The sequence below is a fragment of the Talpa europaea genome, assembly GCF_964194135.1.
Source record: "Talpa europaea genome assembly, chromosome: 2".
Taxonomy (NCBI): Eukaryota; Metazoa; Chordata; class Mammalia; order Eulipotyphla; family Talpidae; genus Talpa; species Talpa europaea.
Genome location: NC_140068.1, coordinates 84,989,676 through 85,015,908, shown reverse-complemented (window position 1 = coordinate 85,015,908; position 26,233 = coordinate 84,989,676). Strand labels below are relative to the sequence as shown.

Genomic DNA, 26,233 nt, shown 5'->3' with positions numbered 1-26,233 from the left:
GCCACCAGGGGAGGCCCACTGACTACTGAGACTTAAGACATTAGGGCGACATGTAAACGAGTGACTAGATGAGGCCTGAGATAATTTACAGACCAAAAAAATTTAAAATTCAAAACACAATTACATAAACAATGCCATTTCCTTCTAGTCTGACTTATATAACCCTCTTCTTATATAATTCAGTATCCATAACTGTGATTCTGGTGTGGCCATTTGCCATCCATGTTGCCCTGTTCACACTATTTAACTTCTCTGTGTCTTAGTGTCTACAGCTATAAAACTGGAACATAACATTCTCCACCCCACAAGCTTGTTGTGAAGATTAAAATAGTGAATGCGTGTGAGGCACTTAGAATAGTGCTTGGTGCATAGTGAGCACTCTATAAATACTGCTACTCCAGCTTCCTAGACTTCTCACCATCTCCATTATCTTTGTCATTGTCATCATCACAATTATTGTTAAAAGAAATCAACATTTGCTTTAAAAATGACCACTGCAAATTTTTAGGAGACTTTGGAAGCAAGGATGAATATGAGAACCTGCAGTCAGGGCTAAAACTCAGGTGAATTAACAGTGCCAGAAGTATGGAAGGAAAATATCACTTCACATAGTGTCTAGTCACTGGCTACTCTGTTTCTCAGTCCAAAGTGGCAATGGCTATGCAAGTAAATAACTCCCAAAAGTACCGACAGTTTATTATGGTAAAAACCAAGATATTTTTAAGTGTTACCTGGAAGCTGACAACTGAAATTTCCCTCAATTTGCCTTTTGCACACAGAGAGTTCTGGGAGTAATGAACCAAATATCTAAACTCATAAAGCTTTTTTTAGGGTGGCAGATAATCTTCATTCAAGCTGCAGAAATGGACTAAGAACAAAAATTCCTAAAAGTCCCCAGTTCCCCTTTACTGGCTTCTCAGTCTTTGGCAAGTCATGTCCCTTTTCCAAACCTCCACCTCCTCAACTCGGGACTCGGTCTGCCTGGACTATCACTTCACCGAATTGGGGGGCAGATGAAAGTGTAAACTGAAAATTACTGCATCCTATATGAAATCGCATTTTTAAATTCCTGACTAACAGCCACTTGCTACATCAAATTCAGAGCTATTTGAAATGGAAGTTTTTGTTTTATTCGGTGAACTCACAATGCTAAGTGGCTGAACTTAAAAAGTATAAACAAGCATAAACCCAGCTGGAAAATTTGGGAAGGATATGCTTTTTCTCTAGGAAATGTGCACCAAAGACTTTTTGATAAGAACGTGGACATGGTCCAACAATTTTTCTAAGGTGATTTCATGAAGTTTGCTTTTTGGAAATGCCACATAAATAATCTTATTTTATGAAAAAGGAAACCATAGCTTGTGGCAGTGAGAGGTAATTACAGAGGACAAAATTTCCAACAGGACCCACTTTTCTACATTTATGAAGCAATTCCTTTGACTCATATGACATGGAAATAAATCTTTCCATTTAATTGAAGATAAAGAGGGCAGTGATGAAAGTGTTGAAACCTCCTCATTTTACTCCCAGACTCCAGAATCAGAAAATTCCATCTCATATTGAGCATAATTTCTTCCCTGACATTTAGCTCTAAATGTCAAGTTGTTCCAAAAATTTTTCCTTGATTTTATGGTTCCCAGACTTATTCGGTTGATAAAAACTGAGTCAGCATGATGTCGCCGGAGGAATCTCCAGTATGAGAAAGTGCATAAGCGCCTAAGGGAGGAAAAAGAGGGTAAGAATTCTTGTTACTATGCTGGAATCAAATATGAGAACAGAATGAATATAAGCTTATGCAATTCACTGCAGCTCTGGACAGCATTAGGAGAAGTTACAGAAAGACACAGAATGCCTTGGGTGGAGAGGCACAGCCTCTCATTAATGTCACGGAAGCTCGCCTTTGTCACACATCTCTCATTTGAGAACAGAAAGTATCGTGTTCTTCAGACGTTGCTGGGAAATGACATAAGTAGATTGGAGATCAGAGAATGATACTGCTGGAAGGAAACAGCGATCTCTTAGTTTTTCATTTTATTGATGAGGAACAAACATCCAAAAAGGTAGAGAGATTTGTAAAAGTCACTCAGGCTAATTGGGAGTGAAAACAGGACCCAAAGGCTCAGAATAAGCACATTAAACACTTTGGGAGGAAAACACCCTTTCAAATTCAGACATTTGAACTGTATCTGGAATTCAGATAATTATGATGTGAAACTAAAATGAGTTGCCCATTTTCCTAACCTTAATAAGGACAGTAACTTACTTGAATGTGCAATGGGACTCCACTAAAGTGCGACTTCAACTTAACTTGTAATGGACTATCTTCTCTTCAACCCCTGTACTCCACCCTTCTATTCCAGGAATATTGACACTGCATGCAATGTTTAAATATCAGTTTTCTAGTAGCTGAATAGCATTAACTTCAGCAATAGCTAATGAAAGAGTATAAGAAGAATACACATCATGGATGGAGAGAATTGCGCTTTCTTACTATAGTAGGTGGAGGGACCTCTCCTCCAAGGGACACTTCAGGGACACAGCACTGGCCCTAGCTACAGCCCTCGTGCCCACTGCTCAGCAGCTGGCATGGAAGGAGCAACTCCCAGTAAAGACACAATTAGTGTGGGTCTGATCACCCTACAGCCCCCAGTGATCAATGCCACAGACTTACATACTGTCTAACTGAGGAAATGGTGGCCACTTGTGATGAAATTACAAGTGACACTCACTGGTCTATATGAACATCAAGTCCCCAACATTGTTCTGGCCACTCTGAGTGCCGCTCAAATAAATCAGCTCCCACACCCACACTTCTCACATGAACTTTTAAAAAAGAGCCATTGAATGGCCCTCATGTGACATGTTTATATTCTCTCTCCCCACCTCTAATGACTTTGGCTTATTGTAACTCACCTTTGTGTTGTAGTGGGTTGAATCTGGGTTTGGCAAATAAATCTGATGAGTTTTGCTGCACAAAGGAAAAATAAATCAATTGGACATTAACAGTCTCTTTTTCGTGGTGGTCTGCATTTCCTGACTTCATGATGTTATTAACAATCCTTTATTCCATCTGTCTAATCAATCATGATTTTCTTTTCAAGAAATTAATAACATCCTCACTCTTTATTCTGCTTTAATCTATTAGACTGTGCCTAAGAACTTATTTCTAAGTCCCTTTTGGTTTCAGTCCTTGCTAGGACTCTTTATCCACCAATTATCTCCCCTTTCTCATTTACTTTTCAAATCCTGTCTTTGCTGGCTCATCCCTCCCAGTATATGGACTTGCTCACATGCTGACCACTCAGCCCCACTATTTGGTCCTCTTTCTGCTCATCTGGTCCCTGCCTTCTCTTTCTTTTTACTTACAAATGAGTTTCTTGAGAGGAGGGTTATCTTCTCCTCCTGTCTATTTCCTCAACCACTTTAATCTGGGTTCCTGCTATTTCCTTCAAACTCATTCAGATAATTGCAAATATTCATCTTTTCTTCTGCAAAGGTACATTTTTTAAAAAGATTTATTTATTTATGCATACAAGAACTGGGGTGCAGGCCAGCGGTGTGGGGATGAGAGGATTCACCAGAGACAGAGTGGGAAACAGAACAAGCAGGTTGGCTGAAACACACTGCTGTGGGGACGAGACAGGAGAGGTCTGCTGAGCCATGTGGGTCAGCTCCCTGGCGGGGATCGAACTCGTGCTGCAGTGGCTGCAGGTAGCTTCATAGTGCTGTGTCTCAACCCTTGCACCACCAGAGAGGCCCCCAAAAGTATATTTATTTTAAAGCAAATTAGCCTCATATCCAGAAAACAAAATCCTGTTTTTGTCAACTTGATTTAAACAAAATCAAAGAAAGGATACAAATCCAAAAGAAACAAAGCCCTCACTGAAGGCCATTGCCTTCTGATGATTTGACATTAGAATCAGGAAGAGAAAACACTGTCAGGAATCTTCACTTTTGTCTTTGTTTTATTTTACCTTTGGGCGTTTTCTCTCTTTGGTTCTCAACTGAGAAAAATTCTGACTTCCTGCTTTATAGGGTGGGGAGTCACCTAACTCGCTTTGTTAGTTCTTTAATGTAGTCACGCATGCTGTAACCTCTGCTTTTCTTGAGTTGAGAATGATTCATTATTTGCATATTTTCTGGTTCAAGGGATTTTAGTTTTTCAAGACATAAATACAAAAATCACAAAATGGTAGTTTCTGCTTTGAGTAACTAATCCAACATTTAATTTTACAGTTGAGAAAATTGGAACCAAAAGGTACTAAGTGACTTTCCGAAGATCACATGGTCAATTGGTTACTGACTCAGAAATACAGAGCAGGTTCATGGGACATGGGCCACTAATCTCTAATTCACAGCTGTGACCTCCGCTATGAAATGTAGACTCAGCACATCGCTTTAATGTCAGAGGCTATTTTCCTCACAGACTTTTATTCCAGAAGGTTATATTATCCCTTCTAAATTCTCTAAATATCCAGGAAAGTCATGACACACTTAAGAGAGTTAACTTTTATCCGGCACAGAAATCTTTCCTTTCGGAAAGGCCCTTGGTGTCTTGCTAAAAGACAAAATTCTAACACATGCAAATACTTTTGTTTCTAATTGTACTCCTTTACATGAATTGTACTTTTGTAGAAAAGTAAAAAACAGGATTCCTTTTTCATACAAACTTGTCAATTTGTAGATTTAAGAGCTAAAATTTCAAGGGACAAAGTCAGTTATACTAAACTTAAGAAAGAAAATTCAAAGGAGCATTTTATATATTAGAAGTTAACCAAGGCCTTCCTTTACATTTCTGGAGCAAGAACAATGATCTACAGGAGATCCAGAGTGTCAGGCAGAGAAAAGTTCCTTGCAATTCTAGATACTGGGAGAGAAGTCAAACTAAATCAAGTGATATTGGTCTACAGCACCCACAGACCTCCATACTTGAGCATCCTGGTAGCTTTCCCTACCTTCTCATTTCACTCATTTCATTCACTCTTTCACTCCTTCACATATCAACTCTTTAATGAATATTGATCATGTGCTTGGCATTGTGCCAGATACAAAAATTATAATAGTGATGAGAATGTAAGGGATTTATGGCAAAGTGTATTTTCTGTAGGAATACATGAGAAAAAAATGCAAAACTAGAACTTCATGCCTCGGACCCATGGCAGTAGAGATAATTACCTTCGATGGTTGCTTCAAAGAGCTTAAAGGAGATAACTTGTTGAACAGCAGTTGTCGTAACTGTAACAGCAACAAAGAAATATTGAGGAGATACATATATGCAATCATCATAGACAAGTCAAGAACAAAACAACAGGTTGAAATTGTTATTTAATAGTATAATTTCCTAGAAGCATTTAATTGACTATGAACATGGATATCTGATAGGATTTATTTTCTCAGACTCTTAAACTATAAGCAAACCTAGGCTTAAACAAAGAAAAGCAGAACCAAAAGCCATAATAATTCAGATTCCAGACATTAGTAATTAGGTATAATTGCTATAAACTGAAGTTTATCTTAAAGCAGAGTGTCCTAACTATATGAATGACTCAAATAGGATAATTACTTAGTTTAATCAAGAACAATAAATTGTGTCTTTGTAAACAGGGGTTTTGTGATGTACGACAATTGTGCCGATTATAAAATATTCTTATCTTCTTATTAAAAAGAAAACTAACTATATTAGCTTACTACCTTTACCTCTTCCAACAGAACTGCTAAACACCTATGAAAAATAATGAAATGAGTTTACATAACAATTTTTTTCTATTGTCTTTTACTTACACTGGTCACCCTTCATTAGAAGTTCTATTTGATGTTAGAAACTATTTAATATTTTCTATATGAAGCTCTAGAATTGTAAAAGAAGTATCTTGAAGTATATTCTACATAATAGATAAATGAATTAAAGGAGCAACAGGGGTGGAAGGGAATTCATCCATATGGAAAGTACTTGTGCTCTCAAATTATTGCCAAACCATAATGAAGGAAGGGTACAAAAATTAAAGATGAAACAATTTCTTTTTTTCTATAACATTCATAGTATGTGAATGTGATTGGCTCTATGTAAGCATAACTATCAGCAGTGAGTGTATCTCCTATCTGAACTTATAATTCTATAATTTTATAGAATTTCATTATAAAAGTACCAGTAGTTCAGCTTCTTGCTATGTGAATGAAGGCCCCAGCACCGAAGGAGAGAAAGGAAAAGGTTAGATGACTAGTTTAAGGGCTAAAGAGCTCAATAAATACACATACCTTACTATCCAAGAGCAATCCAAAACATAAGATGAAAAACCCCTTCAAAAAGGAATAAATCACATGCATTACATTTTTATCATAAATGAATGTGTTCAACATTAATCTATTATACCTCCCAAACATTAATCTATTATACCTCTCAAATTTCTAGTTTGTCTCCCTAATGGATGATGGGCTCTTGAAGGAAGACCACTATGTACCTTCACAGGGTCTGACATAAGATAAAATACCCAAAAAGATCTTTGTTGAATGCATGAACAAATAAAGCATTCAGTGAATAAACTTGTAAATGCAAGCAGAGTTTTGTTTTCTCCTTTGTGTCATGCTAAACACAAAACCCTAAAGCTTCTGTTTGATTCTGTAGTTTAGTCTTTCTCGAGACCAGGCAGTTAACAGAAATTTATTAAGCAGCAGGTACTGAGTGGAGGGACTCGGTATCAGCACCCTCTCTATTAAGTCCAGTCCGTGGACTTTGATTCCCCTTCCAATCAGAGCACCTTCAGTGAGTGCTTGTTTAGACATTTCACCACATGCCAACCCTCCCACTCCTCAACAGGAGGTCCCTAAACCTGACCAGTAAGTCATGCTCCCCATAATTGCTATTGCTACTACTAATGATCATTCACTGTGCTGAAGTAGGTGGAGAACCTACTGCTGATGAGACACATATTGAGTATTTACTGTGTGCCAGGCAGTATGCTAAGTGCTAAGTTATCTCATTTAAGCCTCACATTTACTCTATGATCTAGTGATATGTTTATTCCTGATTCAGAGATGAAAGAATTAAGGGAAAAAGAGGATAAGTAATTTGTTAAAGATGACACAATTGATAAACTGAACCCAGGTGATTATTGGAACCCAGACCTATATTTAGCTCCAAGACCTTCACTGAGCCAGAACTGTTGACTCTTCCAGATCCACCAAAACCTAAGGATTACTTTGTCTACCTACTTTCTGCACTCTCTCTGTGAAGTGTCAGAGAGAAAACAGTTTAGGCTTTGCAGGTCATGAAGTCTCTGTTGCAACCACTCAGCTCTGCCATTGCAGCAAAAGCAGTCAGGGACCATGTGTAAATGAATGGGTGTGGTTGTGTTCCAATAAAATTTCATTTAAAAAAAAAAACAGTGCTGACATCAATCTGTAGCCTCCACTCTACTGTACTCTTAAGGACTTTCTTTGCCCCACTCAAAGCAAACAAGTACTTATTTTGACTTATTTCCTTTCCCTGTGTCCTTTCTCAGAGGTCTACACAGGGGAAAGAATATTGAGTCAGCAGTGAGAGGGGCTAATGTTTAGCTATGTAATCTCTAACAAATTTAAAACTCTGTAATACATGACTGAAACAGTCTAATATTCTGCTTCCATGTAAGAGTAACTTGGGGAAAAATTGATCATTTTATTAATAGTTTGTTTAATTCACTGTTTGTGAGCAATTTTGGTTACAGTCTTGCTGGAAGCAAGGAGATGAGATAGCTTCCAAGGCAGTCTTACCCTAGGGTCTCTATAATTATTCTAGTTTCCTGACAATACGATAATTATTCCTATTATTCTCACCTGAAATGCATTGAGTAATGCAAAAATAACATGCCACACCAGATTTTGGCTGTCCACCATCGTCCCTATGCCAAAGGCCCAGGTGAGCCCCAGCAGAGGCGTCAGAATGAGGATGCTCTTTCCCATGCGACTGACAGTGGCCTTGTCATCCTGACTCAGTCTTTCTCCAACAGGGGATCTCCAGAGCTTCATGAGAACTAACAACACCACAGCCAAGTTCACGACCACAACAGCCAGTGCAGGAGCAGCGAAGGCCAAGAGAGGTTTGCTTCCATCAGACCAGTTAAGCCAACACACATCTTTTCTTTTGTACTCATTCCTGGGTTGCGTGACTGCAATTGTGATGACTGATATAATGAGAGGGCATCCATAGCCCAGGCAGAACCCAGCAGCTAACATCAAGGGCATGGCCATGTGATGGAACACAAAGACCATGCGATATGCCAGCAGGATGCTGAGTGTAAGCATCCAAAAGAACAAGGAGAGGTAGAAAAAATGTGTAAAGAACACTGCAGCTATGCACACTCCAGAAGGGTTTACTGTGGTGTCCACAGTGGCAGCAACAATAAACCAAACATCAGCAATGAGGAGGCACAGGGCTATGTTCACCATGCAAATATGACGCGTGTGTGACGTTTGGTTTTTCTTGAACTGCTTCCAAAAGAGAGCCTCGATGATCAGGCATAAGAAGAGACTTCCGATGGAGATGCCCACTCCCACAAAAGTGATCCATTTCACAACAGGAATGATGGCAGGAGGGACAAAGGGTGACATCAGCATGGAGAAGGAGGTCAGGTGAGTACATCGACACATCACCGAGTCTTGTGTTTCGTTCACTAGGTGACAGCCTGCACTGTTCCATTGCAAGTGACTGAAATCCCAAAACACGCAATGAGGCTGGCTCAGGTTTGCCTCCATCTTGGAAAAAATCAGGAAAATTTCATTTATAGAATAGTTTTGAATAATTGTGGATATCACCGGCCCATTGACCTGAGCATTTCCATTTTTGGCAATAGGTAGAATGTTCCCCAGGGTGAGTGAGGCCATGCTGATAATAGTTTCTGGAAGGGACCTCTGGAATTGATCTGACCCAATTAACACATGACCTCTGATAGGAACAGAGTTATTTTTTTGAAAAATTTCAGTCTGATAGTTGTAACCTTTCTTGATTTGGCTCTTGGACACAGGAATCGCTTCCCAGTTAATGAATTTCCGAGAAAAATTTAGAGGCAGAGCTGCTGGGTGTACCAGAATGCTAATATTTTCCAGTGTCTCCAGTAACCTTGAGCTGGCATGCTCTTCTTCCTGCTGTAACACTGTCCAGTTGGTTACTGATGTTGAATTAAGGATATGGTCAGCTATATTGATGACATCCTGAAATATAAGCATGAAAGTCAATTGCATTTTGGGTACACAAACATGAGAAATCACAGTAGGTAGCTATTAGCATTCAGTCTGAGAAGAGAATTGGCTTGGCTGAAGACCACGTTAAAACTCATCAATGAAATTCAACTCAGTTTCTCTGCATGGTGGATACTTTGGATTAGAAAACCTGGTCACAGGTATCACATAAGCTCCAAGGCAGTCACTGGGGGACTCAGATGCACACTGGGCTTTCTGCATGGATGAGAAAGAATCCTGTCAAGTGGGTGGCAGCAATCTGCATTTTCTTCCTCCTGACAAGGCAAACTTAACTGTTTCACCACCCAGGCCGAATCTTACAGAGAGAGACATTACTTTTAACTGACTTCCCATATTATGTTCATGAGTCTAACATCAGAATTTTCTAAATTCATGTCATGGACATTCAAGTTTTAATTCTTGTGTATTTGTGGGTTTTGTTTAATAAGGAGATCATAAAGCAAAAATTCTTAAAACTGGATTGGGGCAACAAGGAATTACTCATTGTGCGTTTTCAAGGTCAGTTTTAGTCTGAGTGATTGCTTCCAAAAAGCTCCTTGAAAAGTTGCCACTTGTTCCCAAACAACCATCTCTCTTACTTATTGTTCCCAGGCATTCCCTGCAGGAATCTGCATCTGTCTCTCTGACCACATCCTTTTTTTTTTTTTTAAAGATTGATTTATTTATGCATACAAGAATTGGGGTACAGGCCAGAGGTTTGGGGAGTGAAAGGATTCACCAGAGACAGAGTGGGGAACAGAACAGGCAGATCTATTGAAATACACTCCTGATGGGAGCAGCAGGTGAGACAGGAGAGGTCTGCTGCACCATGTGGGTAGCTCCCTGGGTGGCCTGGGATCAAACTCATGCTGCAGAGTTTGCAGATAACTGCATAGCACCGTGCTTAACCCCTTGTGCCACCAGGGAGGCCCCTCTGACTGCATCCTAGGCTACAGGTCCCTCTGTGACTTCTGATCCAAACCCCTAGTGGGTCTCCTCCTACCTCCAGGAACCCCTGCTTCCCATTGGCTCCTGTTTGCCTGCTCTATTTTTGCCCTTCGTATTATGTGTACCTTTTTTTGTGTAAGATTTAGTTTTAGTTGGCCTCTTGTAAGCAGTATACAGTTGGGGTATTTTTTTTTTTTTAAATCTGACTATCTTTTCTCTGATCCAGGGAGCTTAACATACTCATATTTATGTCATAATTTTCACCTTCTCCTTCTGCAGTTGAGTATATTGTGTGATTATGTAATGTTATATATGTGATATGCTTTAAGATATAACATGTATATCTCCAAAATGTTTAAAAAGGTATTTACTAAATAGATATTTATCGAATACCAGCTATGTGTCACCATTTGTCACTCTTCTGAGCACTCAGGTGATCCCTAAAATGTGAGCAAGTGTCTATTCTGGGGTGACCAGTCACATCATAAACTTTTCTTTTCGCTTTATTGCATTTCTCATAGTGAGCAAGTTTTATTTGCATGATTTTAAAATTAATTTTTCAACACCCAAACTAAATCATGAATTTTTCAGTTGAAAGTAGGGAGTTCTGAAAATAAATTCTGCCAAAGTCAGAGATATGGCCCCAGGAAAGAATGGCTATTGACTGCAAACAGATATTAAAAAGTTGGGGCCCATGTGGGGTGCCAAGGTACCTGGCTTTCTCTAGGCCAGGTGCATCCCAGGCAACCCCCGGGGTGCAGCTGCCTGTTACTTTGAACTCATGAAGTGATCGCATGAGTTCCCTGAATCCTGCAGAGGAAGCAGTAAAACTCATGCAGACTGTCACATAGCTCTCTGTCTCTCTCAGCAATGCCCTCTTTGGGCACTGGGCACTTTGTCCTTCCTCCGATGAGACAGTGCTTTTGAAATGAGCTTTTTTAGCACAGGCAGACCATACCTCCATGGTTGAGTTAGACACCCTGAAGAGATTTGTCAGTGACAGGGATGAAACACAGCCCAGAATGGACACCACCGAAGCCAGATTCCCAGCTGTGGTTGATGGGTTCTGCCGGATGATGACCGAAAGATGGCGCACGATGGATGACACAGCTGCCTCCGTGGCATTGCTGGCCATCACACTGAAATTCTAGGAACAAAAAATGGTTACGTTCAGGAAAACAATAAAATGCTTGTGATTTATCATACATACATTTCTCATATATAACAACCCTTTGTATGGTGCATTATATGTGGCTAACTATGTAATAGTTATAACAATGGCGGTCAGTCAGTGCTTTTTATACTCCCGACACAGCCCTAGATACTTCACCAGGGATTCACTGATTTAATCCTTTTGTCACCCTTTGAGGTACTATAAAAAGACATTTTCATATAAATCATTGTCTTTGTTACATAGAATTCTAATTATATAGAAACTGATCTTTAGTGACTTTTGAGATAGTACCCTGCTGGGAATTGGTTAGGTGGGGTCTACTGGCACTAAATCTTATTTATATCCACTGATTACACTGAGAAATCCTGGCAGGATACAGGTAGAGGCACATGCACAGAGATGTGACTACACTTTGTCACCAGAAGTTTTACTTCTTCCTTGAGACACTTTCACTAAACTGGGCTAGTTTGGAAGGCAACATAGCAGGCACATCCCTTCCCATCAAAACCAGGAGAGCCCAGATCCCACCTATTTCTCTTTCTGCTCTTCTCAACTGACAGGGCCATTTTCTGGCTAGACACATGGTATCTGCTGTTCCCACACCCTGAAGTGAACATACATGTTCAGCTACTGTCACGTTATGGTCCATGACGAGTACTGAGGCAAAGAAGGCAAGATAGACTCCAGATGTCATTTGATCCAATCCCCCTTCCCAGTTTACAGATAAGGAAACTGAGGCCCATAAAAGGAAAAGTAAACATTCTATAAGCTCTTGATAAATACTGTTCTGGGACTTTCTGGCACAGTAGCTGAGTGCCCGGGGAACTTCTGTTCAATGTGGAGACCTGTTTGCAAAGTCGTGTCTGTGATCTGGTCTTGGAGTCCCTCTTTCCTGCAACTTGTGTTTTAACTCCTTACCATTTCCTTCCATCCTTCTACCTACTTTGTCTTAAGTACTTGACTCTTCCTAAGTGAATATCATGTGGATGTCATGGCATGGGACTGGAAGTCAAGTGGCCATGCTTCTAGTTCAGCACTCTTGTTACCAGAGGGGCTCTTAGTCTTTCACTTCCTGATCTCTGAAAGGAAGTTGGTAACCAAGGTGACCCTTAAGATGCACTGCAGTCCTGACATTCTCTTTGGTTCATCTCTTACTGCCTTACTCCCTTCCTTAATTTCCCGCAAGAGCACTAAATCTCTGGCAGCTTCACTTGGATTGTTGATTCCCAGGTTTTCTGGAGTTCCAAGGCATTCTTAGTTACTGTTATACCATTCTCTCTTAGACCTCTTCATCACTGCCTCTTCATCACTGATTCACTGTTCTACAACAAAACTGCATTTTCTGAATTTCTCAGCTGCCACTTAGATTTGTTACTCATGCCCACATTCTGAGGTTTTAGGAGGATTTGATGTCACCCCCAACTTTTGTGCACTGGTCAATGAGTCAATTTTATCAGTCTACCTAGTTATGCTAACTGGGAGATGCCCACTGTGAAACTCAAAGCCAGGGGAAATCTACAAGGTGGAAATTCTTTACCTTCTTCAGGTCCTCCAGCTGAGACAGCACACATGTCTCCCTGAGGACCTGCCACCCAGAGAGCTGGCACCTGGCTGTGATGGTCCCAGTATAGCCACTGCTACAGGGAAGAGTATACTCATCATTCTTAGACCCGAATCCAAAGGCAATGCTATTACACTGGGCTGGAAAAGAATGAAAATATAAGAGGGAATACGTCTCGGAATATCGTGGCACTCTGCAAACCATGTCAGAATGCTTTAGAAATAATATTTTTGAAGATGAAACCCAGAAAAAATTCAGAAGTTGGAGAAATTTGTCTTTGAGACCCACTTCATCATTTCTGATGCCCTATTGCCACTACCCCTTAGCCAGGCTAACTTCTCTATCTTCAAGTGTCTAATATGTGCAAACAACTTCACATTTAATGGGCTATCAACCAGCAAGTATAAGGTGAAGATATTTATATCGCTCCCAGGAAATATTTTCACTCTTCAAAGGAATTCTAGAAGATCTTTGAGACACTATGGAACAAAAAAAAGATGGGCAATTGCATTTGAAGGTGATAGGTCCTACTTTGAACTCGTTTAAAATAGCTTCTCACATTGTGACCAGCCACAAGTTACTCTTGCAGCTGACCCTTAATAACATATTCTAACCATGATTGGGATTGGGAAATGGAACTGAATAGAAAAATCCACAAGGGTTGTGATTTTTGCCTAGACATTTTGGATACTAAATATTTGTTGCATAAAAGCTGCTGAGAAAAGAAGTGGCATAAATTCTGGTAGAAAGGTTTAACTGAATGCAAAGGAGGTAAAGGAAAAGAAATACATGTGAAGAAAAAATTAGAGAGAGAGAGAGCGTGTGTGTGTGTGTGTATTAAAGACCTGTATGCATGCATTCTTTCCTTGGGTTATGCTTTAGAAATATGTCAGACCCTGAGCTATTTCAACACTTATGCCAGTAAACTACTGCTGAATCATTTCCATCAGAGCCTACAGTGAAATTAGTCTTCCATAATGTTTATATAGTAAGGCGGGGATCAGAGCAGGGATTACCAGGGATCTGAAATAGTCAGCAGGAATCAAGTTTCATCACTCTCTGTGTGGGAATGGAGGTGTTGGGAGGGGGAGTATTTCAGCCAAGTCAGTTTTAAAGCAATTCTGTATCAAAAACATCCTTAAGCAACTTCCTGAAGACATGCATCGGTTATTCACTAAAGGACTCTCAATTTAAAAAGAGGATGGGAATACAGAATTACCTTTTCCAAACACTCTGAAAGAGCCATCTTCTAGTGGAAACAGCTTGCGAAGGCCCACCTTCGCCTTCTCGGCCACCTGTTCGATGGCTGATAGCAGCTCAGATGTGCTGCTGGAACCAATAACTTCATACCCAGCAATGATGCTTCCATTCCTGGGAGGAAATGGAAAAATGGGAGGAAAATAGGAGGAAAAATGATATATTTTTAAAAGATTTATTTATTTATACATACAAGATGTGGGTTAGCTCCCTAGCTGGGGATTGAACTCATATTGCAATGGCTGTGGATAGTTTCATAGTGTTATGTCTAAACCCCTTGTGCCACCAGGGAGGCCCAGAAAAATGATATTGATTCACTAAATCAGGGCCTACTGTGTGTGCGGCATTGGAGCTGTAAGAATAAAACAAACTGACTTGGTCCTTACCTCCATGGAGAAGACAAGATAAATGAGAAAAAGTAATCTCTCTACATACTTAATTACAAATGTTATTAGGTGTTATGTGGTACAATGGAAAGAGGCTCATTTTAAGTAAGGTTGGTCAGGAAGGGGTTCTTCCTTCAGAGGTTCTTTGAAACTGAGACCTGCAGATTGAGAAGGTCAATGCAAAGAACACCCATGTAACATCCCAGCACATGTGAAGGTCTTTAAGCAAGAAAATGCCATGAGCTTGACAAACTTAAAGATGAGCATGACCCTACGTCAGCAAGTAAGAGAGAGATGAGTAGGAGGTGATATTAGAGAGATAGCCAGGAGACAGAAGGTATAAGATCTTAGATCAGGAAAAAAATAACAGTAATAGTAACAACAATAATAATAATGATAATAAATTAGCAGGCAACCATAAATCAGAGATATTCTGCAAGGGAGGGGAAGGAAAATAGATCAAAACAGGATAGAAGAGCACAAGAGACTATGGCAATGGTTTACTAGTGAACTGGTGTTGGGAATTTTATGGGGAATACACAATGATGTAAAAGATATAAATTTTAAAAAATAATAAAAAGAAAATATATTAAAAAAGAAAATATAAGGCCTTAGAGTTTGAATTTTATTTTTTGTTTTATCTTATTGTTTGTTAAGAGACAGTGGAAATGATCATATTTATTACTTAAGAACACCACTCTGGCTGTTGTATAGAAAATAGACTGAAGGGAAGAAAACGGGAAGACTAGTCAGGAAAGAGGTAACAGTGGCTAGAACTAGTAAAGTAACAGCACATGTGGACACAAGTGGTCAGATTCAGGTTGAATTTGAAGGTAGAGCCATTGGGCTTACTAATGAAGCAATTTTGGGTGTGGGAGAAAGAAACCAGTCAGGAAGGATGTCAAGGAATAGAAAAACAAACTGTAGTATATTCATAACACAGAATACTGCTGAACAATGAAAAGGAAGAAAATAGTGATACTTAGAAAATCAAGGATGAATCTCAAAGACATTATGCTGCCTGAACAAAGTCAGACACAAAATTACACACTGGATGGTTCCATTTGTAGAAAGTTCTAGAATAAGCCAGACTAACCTATGATGATAAAAGTAACATCAGTGGTTATTTTTAATAGGGAAACATGGGTGTGGATATTAAATGGGAAGGAGCAAAGGGAACTTTGGGGGTTATGGAATGTTCTGTCTTGATAGAGGTAGTTTGTACAAGCATTTGTCAAGGCTGATTGAACTGTCCACTTAAGATTTGAGCTCATCACTGTATGTAAACTATACCTCAACAAAAGAAATTAAAACAAAACTGTAAGGTTCGAGTTTGTGCAAATGGAAGAATAGCATCTCCGTAACCAAAGAAAACAGTTAGAGGTCAGTTAAAGGTTAGGAGGAGGCAAATTGTAGAGCACCTGTTTTAGATATGTTACATTTAGCATGCTAGTAAAATAGCAAGAGGTGATATTAAATAGGCAGTTGGAAATTCGGGTCTGGAGTTTAAGAGAAAAACCAAAATGAAGTAATAGATTTAGAAACATTCAGCATAAAGATGGTGCTTGAAACCATGAAAGGCAGTGAGATCCCATTAACGTTAACATTAAGTTAATACTGCAGTAACTACATAAGGTAAACACAGTATTATCCCTGTGTTGTAGAGATGGGAATTGAGTTATTAAGGCAAGTTGGGTTGGTAACTTATCAATTATTAATTGATATGTTAGAGCCTCTGAAGCTCCAAGCTCAAAATATTAACCATAACCACTACATGAATTACCACTCATAATCTAAAAATCCAGAGGATTTGGATTGCAAAAAATTATCATATAGGGATAGTTTCAAAATATTTGCATTGATATGGCCCTTTTATCTGGTTTACAAAGTATTTTCCTGTCTATTATTTCATTTGATTTAATAAAGTTAAATCAACTTACACAGATGTTAATAATCCTCTTAGATAAGTAAGTTGAGATAAGGAAAGATTAAGATTTACTTTAAATCATACATGTAAAGAGTACAATCTAAATGATTATATTATATAGATTTATTCCGTTTTTTTACTGTGATTTTGTTTACAAACTTGGAGACAGCTTATAACATACATGAAAGAATATAACTTAGAACAGAAACAGGAAATCAGGATCAAGGAACAGAAAAATATAAATGTTGAATACATCTTGATGAATGTTCAATGGAAAATTATTGAGTTTCATATTTGTCTATGAGCTTAATAACAATCCAGTTAAGAGGAAATACTATTAATTATGCAGACCTTGTTATTAAAATAAAACAATACTTTTTCTTAACAGTGAAATTTTAAAAAAGTATCCCTATGCACCTTTATATAAGAACATGAGGTGAATTAAAGGATAATATCTAGAAGAGTATATTTATAGGAAATGCTGTTGAAAATTTTCTCCAGCTTGCTTTAAAACTAATTGTGGGGAAGAAAAATATGTAATATGTCAACTTCTCTGACCTCTAAGCAGACAAGTAATAGTTGGTAATCAATGCACACATGACTAACTAACCAAATAACTTGGGAATTAAAGCATAAACAAAAGGATAATTTACTAAATATCCCTTTATTTGCTATAGACAATGAGCACCGGGTTTGGAACTACAGTGTACACACGCTATCTACACAAAATGTATTTCACCCAACTCTCCCTTCTGGCCCCCAATTATACAACATCATGCCCCCCTGTGGTTGTGGAAAGATAATCCCTCCCTCTGCAACCCACAGACCTCATCTCCATCCCTCGCCCTTTCCAATACACACACACAATAACTTCCTGCTTCCTTCGAAGTCCTGCCCTACTACTGTGGGCTAGGCAGTCAAGTCTCTGATAGATCTTTGAGAGTCATTCAATAATTAAGTTTCTGACTCATTTAAATGAAAAACTAAGCTTTCCTCTACAGACTTTTTAAAGTATCATAGACTTTTCCCAGGTTTACTAAGAATCCTACCAGGAAGACCACGGCTAACCTGTTTACTGTCAAAGTCACCAGGAACAGCTCTAAATATTCTGCACAATTGATGTACAAGGAATCAAACAATGCCCTTCTAAGGTCACTGCATTACTTACCGAAACTGGGAGACACGCACTGACTCAAAACCTTGAATTCTTTTGTATGCTTCTTTAAGCTTACAAAGAAAACAAAAGACAATATATTGATCTTTGTCCATACACAAAAAGACATTTAAGTAAAAAAGTGTGTGAAGACAATAAATAAACCAATGGAGGGACTGAGCAAAGAAATAGATACAGTATATTATAAAAATATGGTTAAAATGAAAGCTAAAAAATGCACACACACACATAATTAATTTTTCAGGTTGCTAATAAGGAAGCAAGAGCCAACTGCTTAAAGGATAAATTTGGTGCAAGATAGTATAATAAGTTCACCCAAGTCTATTTTCTCCAAAAATAAGCCATTATTTTCTATAGATACTTAGATACTTAATCTGAATCTTTCGGTAAAGTATCTGTGCATATCTTCTGTTAGAATGACACCTGAACCATCATCTTAAGATGAGAAACCTTGACTAGTTTTAACTGACTTCAATTATGAAGTCCAGAATTTTGTTCAGTAAAAATTCTTTAGCCAAGCCACTTACAAGAGACACTTCTTTGTGGAACAAATACTAATAAGTGAGCTTAGATTATGAAAAAAAAAATTTAATGATTGAAAAAACATAAGAAATTAGTCAAGAAGTCTTAGAATAATATTACCCAAATAAATATGTAGAACTGAACACAGAAGAAATGGAGAGAAGTCAACTGCTAAATTCCCAAAGAAATAAAATGTTCAAAGTACATCCATTATGAAAAAAGCAATTAATTGCTCTATACTAACACACTGAAAATAAATAATTAAGAATATGTACTGAATAAACATGTTGAATTGAAAACATCTGAACTTAGGTTAGTCAACAACTTCTTATGTGATAATTAGAAAATGCTTACTTGAAGTTCAATTTTCGTTGTATATTTGGAGTATAGGGCAGAAGATGAATTTAGGAGGTCATTTGTAAATCGTTCATTAATTTTGAAGGTGCCCCACACCTCTATGGGAAATAAAAAGATAGAGATATAGAAATTTTATAGGTATAAAAATTATTTCCTTGATTTTATTATAGCACAAAATTATGGAGATACAATTTAGAGCCCATTTATTCAATATTGATATTTGCATTTCTTTTTATAATAAATGTTCACCTAAAACAACATAGGATGGATACATAAAAGCAGGATTTTCAATTGTGGATTTGGAACAGTAAAGGGAAAGTGTTGGTAATCAAAACAACCTTACAAGGAGGTATAACCACTCCTGTGGTTAAAAATAAGCATCACTTAACACTGAAATATATCCCCATATAGACATTGAGCTTAAACGTTGTCTCCATTAAAATTTTGTTAAACAAAAAAAGCTACTTTCTTATCTCCAACATACCCTTTGCTTTCCCATTGCTGGTTCTTTTCTGCGCTGGGACAGGACTTTCTCCAGCTCTGTCTGAAGAAAGCCTGTTTTTCCTTCACTTAGGACCTAGTCAAGTGCACCTCCTCTCAAGACCTTCCCCAGGTACAAAGATTCTTCCCCTCCTCTGAGTTTCTACAACACTGTATTCATCCTTTCCTAACAGCTTCTTGTACTTACCTATGCATCTATTACTCACATATATGTGTTGCCTACTACTACCTCTTTGGGAAGCCTAATATGATTGTTATCCCTGTCTGATCCATCTTTGTATCCTTTGAAAATGGATCAAATGTGGATCATCTTTCAAAAGGTAGGCATTCATCAAAATTTGTTGAAAAATGTCATTGTCTTCTCTTTTCACTGGCTTCCCTAACTAGTTTATTAATTCAAATCTAGCAAAAGAAATGTTCTATTGTGAGCACCCAGAATTTGCCCCAGATCTGGGTATAGTGATGGTGCTTAATAAATGCATGTTGCCTTAATCTGAGCCACTGTGGCTCTGGGGAGGGAAGCCAGGGATGCCCAGGTATCCGTCAATTTTAGGTCCTCCGTCATTCTTTGCTCAGCTCTACCAAAATCAGAGCTTCCAGATAGCTGAATAGTCTTGAGGGAAACGTCTTAGAGTCCAGTAAGTCTCAGTTCATTCATTTGACTCACCTCCCTATCCACTGAACACAAACTAAGCCAATAGTATCTCCCTCAGCTGTTTTTCCTAAGATTTTTTTTTCTTTGTCAGCCTCTTTTTTTATTTTATATATCTTTATATCATTTTTCATTTTTGCACAATGTATGCATTTTCATCTTGGTTATATTCCCCATACAATTCCCACCCCCCTAAATTAGATTTTTAAGCTTTTTGTTGTTGTTGTTGTAGTAACGCATTCAGTAATTTAGAGTTTGTTTTTTTTTTCTTAATCATAGTCACTAGGTACACCTCCCTGCTTTCACACCTTTAGATCTTTCCTTTCTGGAAACTGATTTTGGCAAAAGACGTGAAAAGAAGATAGAAAGAAAAATTTCCTTTACTCAACTGGTTCCTCTACTTGAGATTTCAGTGTATCTCCCCAAATCTCAAAGGAATCATAGAATTGCAAAGCTGAGCTGGATGTACCTCAAAGTTGAAGTGACACCCAAACATCAACTTGCATTTCTGAATTTCTTGCACTAAGGAAACTTTCTCTGTGTCTAACCAAGCTTACAGGATTTATGCCAACTGCCTTTCAATTCCCCTGCAAACACCAGCTCTGCTCAGATAGGCAAAAAGTAACAACGGCTAAGAGCTAGAATTCCCTCTTGGTTACATGTGGGCTGGGAGGGGCCCCAAGCAGTATACTTGAGTTCTTACTTGTTCTCTCACAGAAATTAACACTCTGGGAGAGTTTGTTGACATAACAGTCACAGCTTTGAAGTGACCCAGCTGTGTGAAGGGAGCATTTCTGGGGATCCAGGCATGAGGGAGGAAACCAGGTGTAGCCATCTTCACAGGCACAGCGCAGGACTCCGTTCTGGTTGCCACAATCTGCAGGAAAAACAGAGCTTGGTCTCACAGGGTCTGGTTAATAAATTGACTACTGATGAGTTTTCATCCTTAGCTCTGATTCAGAACATGAACCAATTATTTCTTACTGAAGGCTAGAAGGATGAAACCAAGATGGCAAACTGTCTGTTTAACGTAAGGGAATGTCCAAGCAACAGGTTGAGGTTGGAATCCGAAAACTAGCAAACATAAAAATTCAAAATCAAATGGCAAAGTCTAACATCCCAAAAAAAGATGTATGCTTAGTGGATAGCCCTTGGAATTTGGAGAGAAGCAAAAGAGAGATGTCAATCTGAGAGGTATTTGAAGGGTTCTACAGGTATTTGTCATCCATCTTATTGGAAGCTTTCCCCACCCATAGAGCACACTCCCAGGTAGGCACAGTATGCAAGATAAAAAAATCAGAGACACTTATTTTGAGTTTTGATGAAAAATTCCATTAGCTAATCCTCTGTGTTCATTCCCTTCTATTTGACATAAAACTTTCATGAAAGTTGGACCTCCCTGGTTATGCAAGGGGTTAAGTCACAGCACTATGAAGCTATCTGCAGCTACTGCAGCACATCACGAGTTTGACCCCTGGCCAAAGAGCTAACCCACAGGGCACAGCAGACCTCTCCTGTCTCGCCTGCTGCTCCCCTCAGCAGTGTATTTCAGTCAATCCGACTGTTCTGTTCCCCACTCAGTCTCTGGTGAATCCTCTCACCCCCACCCCCCACACACACCTCTAGCCTGTTCTTATATGCATAAATAAATAATTTTCTTTAAAAGCCATCCCTTTTTAATAAACAAAAAAGCGGAGCAAAGTCATCAGACACCTACATAAAAATATGCATGGTATTGTGCAATTAACAGTTCTCAAACTTTATTAAGCATCAGAATCTCCTGAAGGGTCTCATCCAAGGTCTGCGATTCTGTAAGTCTGAGATGGATTCAGGGATTTGCCTTTCTGTTAAGTTCCCTGATATTGATATTACTGGTTGGGCACCAAACTTTGAGAAACATTGCTTTGAAAAATCATTTTACTTCCTAAAATCCCACCATGCTGGCTATTAGTGACATTTACCATATATTTCTTGTTCTCTTCTAGTAAGATTGCATAGCCTGCCCCTGACCCTGAGGTTGAGTGGGGCTAGGGGGCCCATTCTGGCCAATTGTGAACAGAATTAGTGTGCATCATTTCTAAGTTAAAGAATTCAATTGTCAATGTGAAATGCTCTAATGTTCCATTCCTTTCTGGGTCAGAATGGTACATTTGATATAGTATCTGATTTATCAGACTGGATATTTAAGTGACCACCACAAACACAGTCCCTCTGTCAACCTACAATGGTCTTGTAGCATGAAGAAGAAATGAAACCTGTGCTCCTTAGAGCCACAGAGGTTGTAGGGATGATTGTTTCCACGGCATAATCTAAAATATCTTAATTGATACATGCATCCTCCTGATTTCCACCCAAGTCCCCAGAGAGCTGACTTACATGTGGTGGCCTTAGCTCTGATAATCTTCACTGGTCCCTGTAACCATAATAATGGAGGCTTCAATAGCTTCAGAAAATTCTTCAATTCCCTTTTCTCCTTGGAATCTCTATAGGCTACCTGAAGTAGCAACTCATATTCCTGGGCTGGGCCTAAAGAGAGAAAAACAGTCCAGAAGTTTCTTCTCCATCGGGGAGGGAAATATTACCAAGGAAATGATGCTGAAGTAACCATCAGATTGAGTCTGGAGGTCAGGGACCATACCACATTCCTAATTCTTTGACCTACCCCAACATCATCTCCCCAGGATGAAGGGGGTAAGAAAAATCCTGGTCACTCTCCCCTTCCCTTCCCTAGCTCCTGCCTTTGTGAAGTATCTTCAATATAAAACCGACATGCTCTTTCTAAAAAGCCCTTCCTTGTATAAAAATGCTCTATTAATTAGTTAAGTTTGTGTATTCCTGTGAAATTCAGGAGCAAAACAAAACCAACATTTACTTGAGTCTCCCTGTATCCTCATCTCCACTTTATCAATTCTGAGTATCACCTTGTGTTTCCTTAAGGAGACATCACTGCGTGTTTTGGGGTGGGAGAGATGAAGCGCATGAGTCTTCTCCCATCACATCATTTGGGTGCATTCACATGAAACTTGGGAGGAAACTGCATGGCATTTCAGGACCCTCCTAAGCTCATCCTATGGTCTCCAGCCTAAGAATGTAAAGGATCTTAGAGAAAAAGAAACAAAAGGTAAGCATCCTTCAATCCTGGCTCTCATTTCATTGCCACTGGCTGCAACATCTCTTAGAAATCTCTTAGATATCTCAGGGCACGTTATGCTTTCTGCAGGGACAGAGGAAATGAGGAGCTTCTCAGAAAGAAGGTAAGAGGGTAACAGTAATTGATGAGGTTATAATATGTCCAATACATTTATAAGAGACCTCTCTGCCACAAGTCCCCGCCACCACACACTGTAGAGCCTTAACTCCCTTCTCACGCTGTCCCCATCTCCTTGCAGGCTGGAACTTCTGCTCCAGACCATGGGAGTCACATCTAGTGGTGGGAGCTAAAGGGATTTCCTGCCACTTCCCATGCGAGTTAAGATGTAAGGAATGAGGCAAAGATCCACACTGGCCACACTGTCAGGGGTTAATGGCACTGGTTCAGGAGTCAGACTGACTGGGTTTAAATCATGCCTCCTGTCCCCCAGCTCTGTGCTTTACTTTCACTTTCCATAAAATGAAAATGACCATTGGACCTAACTCCTAGGGTCAGTGTGAAGATTTAATTCATCTAACACACCTAATAGAATACTAGACACATAGTTACATCACAATAAATACTTGCTGTGTTTTTACTGTCAAGGGAAATGTAGTCAAGGCATCCAGGGTTGAAATGTTTATTTCATTTTACAAAGAATCATAGCCTTGTATGGTGCTGAGTTCTATGCACGATTTGCACATTGCTAAATGGCAGATTCATAATACCATAGAAAGGCTTTTGTGGATTGACCCGAGAACCTAGCAGCCCAATGCATGCATCACTGTTTTTATGAGAAATGCACTCAATGATTGAAATACCAGACCCACAAATTAAATTTCAGAAAACAACACATTCTTAGATTGAGGTCTGTGCCCATTGGTTACGTTGTTAGGATCAAGATAAGGAAGGAAAGAAAGAAAGAATAGGGCAGGTCCTGACCAGATGTGGTACAGGATACTTTACTTTAATATGTCATTTAATCCTCACAAATGTCCTCACATGTGTCACAAATTGGCTAGCAGGAATAAATGTGGGGTGTTAAATAATGTGCCAAAGATCACACAACCAGCCAGAAGCCGCTGTTGGGGTTTGAACCCTTGTCTCTTGGCACCAGAGTCCACAGAACCATGCCATCTGGTGGAGTCTCACCTAGATGCTTTCTCTTATTCATCATGAGTCCTCTTTTTGTTTTGATGCCCTCATTTCTCTGTTAAAGAGAAAAAAAGAATAATTATGATGAGGATTTACGATGTTGTAGTTTATAAAACCTTTTGCATTTCCCATAGAGACTGAAATAATGGATCTAAAATTCAAGCCAGTGTGATGGGACGTGGCCAGTAAAGGCCTCATGGAGGCAACTTTTAAGCATAGACCTGAAGGAAGTGGAAAAGTGAGAATATCAGGAGAAAGAACCTTCCAGTTAGCAGAAACAGCACGTGCAAAGGTCCAGAGGTTAAGATATGCCTGATGTACAGATGCAGAGCAAGGGTATCAGAGTAGCTGGGTGCTATGGTCAAGGCAGAGAGGACAGGAAGGGGTGGAGTGTGTGTCTCCAAGCGGGCAAGCAGGCCATGCTGCTCTTTATAAACTATGACAAGGGTTTCACTTTTACTTGAGCAAGATGAAAACTCACTGGAGAGCCCTGAATAGAGAAAACACATGCTCTAATTTACTTTTTAGACAACTCTGCCCTGCAGGCATGTTGAGACAAGACAAGCACAGAAGAATGAGAACATTTCAGGAGTTATTGAAATAATACAGGTGAGAGATATTGAAAGTGTCAATCAAAGTAGCAGCCATCGTGGCAGTGAGAAGTATCTGGACTCTGGCTCTATTTTAAAGCTAAAGGTGCAAAAAAAGTGTTGCTATTTCAGATGTGGATTATGAGAAAATTTAAGCATGAAAATAAGATTTTTTGCCTAAGCAGTTGGAAGGATGGTGATACCACTTGCTGAGGTTGGTGAAAGAAGAGTTTAATTTTAGAGACATTAAATTAAGGGGCCTACTGGACACCCAACTGGAGACACTAAGTGGATATAAGGTACATGAACTTGGAGTTCAGAGGAAAGACTTCATATAGAGACAAAATGGGAGGGGGCAGTCATTGCATGTAAAGAACATTCAAACTATGTTTCTAGAGAAGAGCATTAAGAAAGTGAGTAGAGAAAGGAAAGAGAGCATGCTAATGCCAATCCATATACTTTTTCTCCATCTAAGAGGCCATATTAGAGAATGTTTTGCATGAAAAGGAATCTCCAAGATGGTTTCAAGTCCTTATTTTGCATTTTGGTCATCTAAGCTCCAACAGATGAAATGACTTGTCCAAGGTCATACAACTAATGTTAGTTATGTTGAGACAAAACCCCAGGACTTCTGATTCCAAGTCCATTAAATCATGCAGTTTCTGTTGCCTAGAGAGTGATGGATTCTTAAAATGCCAGGAGAGAGTAGAAGTGGTAGAGAGAAAAAAAAATAGGACTTATGCCAACTCACCCCCAGGAAGCCATCACTGCCCTCAGTGATTGTGAAGAAAGAGATGAGCCAGAATACACAGACTCTCATCTTCAGCACGACGCTCTCCTCTCTCTCAAGCTGAACATAAACAGCCTGGTTCACAGTCTGTGACCAGATGAGCCAGTGATAATACTGCTGAGGCACAAACACAAGTAATTTAAGCCAAGATGTTAAAATGTTCACAGTGGTAAGGTTAACTAAGCTGATTAGAAGACCTAAGTGTTTGATTATTTTTCACTTCATACACAAAATATATTTTTTACTTCCATCATTACTTCTATTCCCAATGCAGAAATAGTAAATTTTGGTCTTTACAAACTTATTAGAAAATTACTCAAGTGCTCTCATTTAAGTGATCAGATTTGGCTAAAAACAGGCTATTTAAAAATCATAAATTTCTATCTTAACAACTAGATGAATTTAGCACTCAGCCTTTTTTATATTTCACTAAGGTTTCCTTTTCATCTCTGTAAAACAAGTATAAAAAGAACCAAGGACTAATAAAGACATTAACATAAGGATAGAATTTGAGTGTTTAAACATAAAAATAATAACGAATTAATCTAACAAAATTCTATCTTTATAGTCTATGTATTTAACAGCAAATTGTACTCAAGTTTATGGTTAGCTCAGAAAAACTCAGTATAGTCATGGTCACAAAATTGGTACTCAGATTATTTGATGTCAATTAAAAATCACATTAGAACAGTTCTGTTTCATACATTGGTCACTGGGCACATGTGATAATCTAAATTTTAATTAATATTAAATTAAATAAAAATTCAATTTCTCAGTCACACTAATCACATCTCAAGTGCTCAATAGCCAAATGTGGTTAGTGTCTATGACTAATGATTTCTATCATTGCTGAAAAGTCTATTAGAAATAGAATATTACTCAGCCTTATAAAAGAA

At 38.8% G+C, this 26,233-nt stretch overlaps 1 protein-coding gene across 1 annotated transcript; it reads right to left on the bottom strand.

The window, feature by feature from the left end:
* Window positions 1-1,642: 1,642 nt before the first annotated feature.
* On the bottom strand, window positions 1,643-25,367 carry ADGRF1 (adhesion G protein-coupled receptor F1; the record flags this gene model as incomplete). Its single annotated transcript, XM_084228339.1, has 14 exons — window positions 1,643-1,716; window positions 2,914-2,968; window positions 5,176-5,235; window positions 6,256-6,297; window positions 7,813-9,186; window positions 11,120-11,308; window positions 12,873-13,036; window positions 14,116-14,267; window positions 17,635-17,693; window positions 18,517-18,617; window positions 20,376-20,549; window positions 22,049-22,198; window positions 23,955-24,012; window positions 25,299-25,367. The coding sequence occupies 14 exons, from the start codon at window positions 25,365-25,367 to the stop codon at window positions 1,643-1,645; spliced, it is 2,721 nt and encodes a 906-aa protein (XP_084084465.1).
* Window positions 25,368-26,233: the final 866 nt, after the last annotated feature.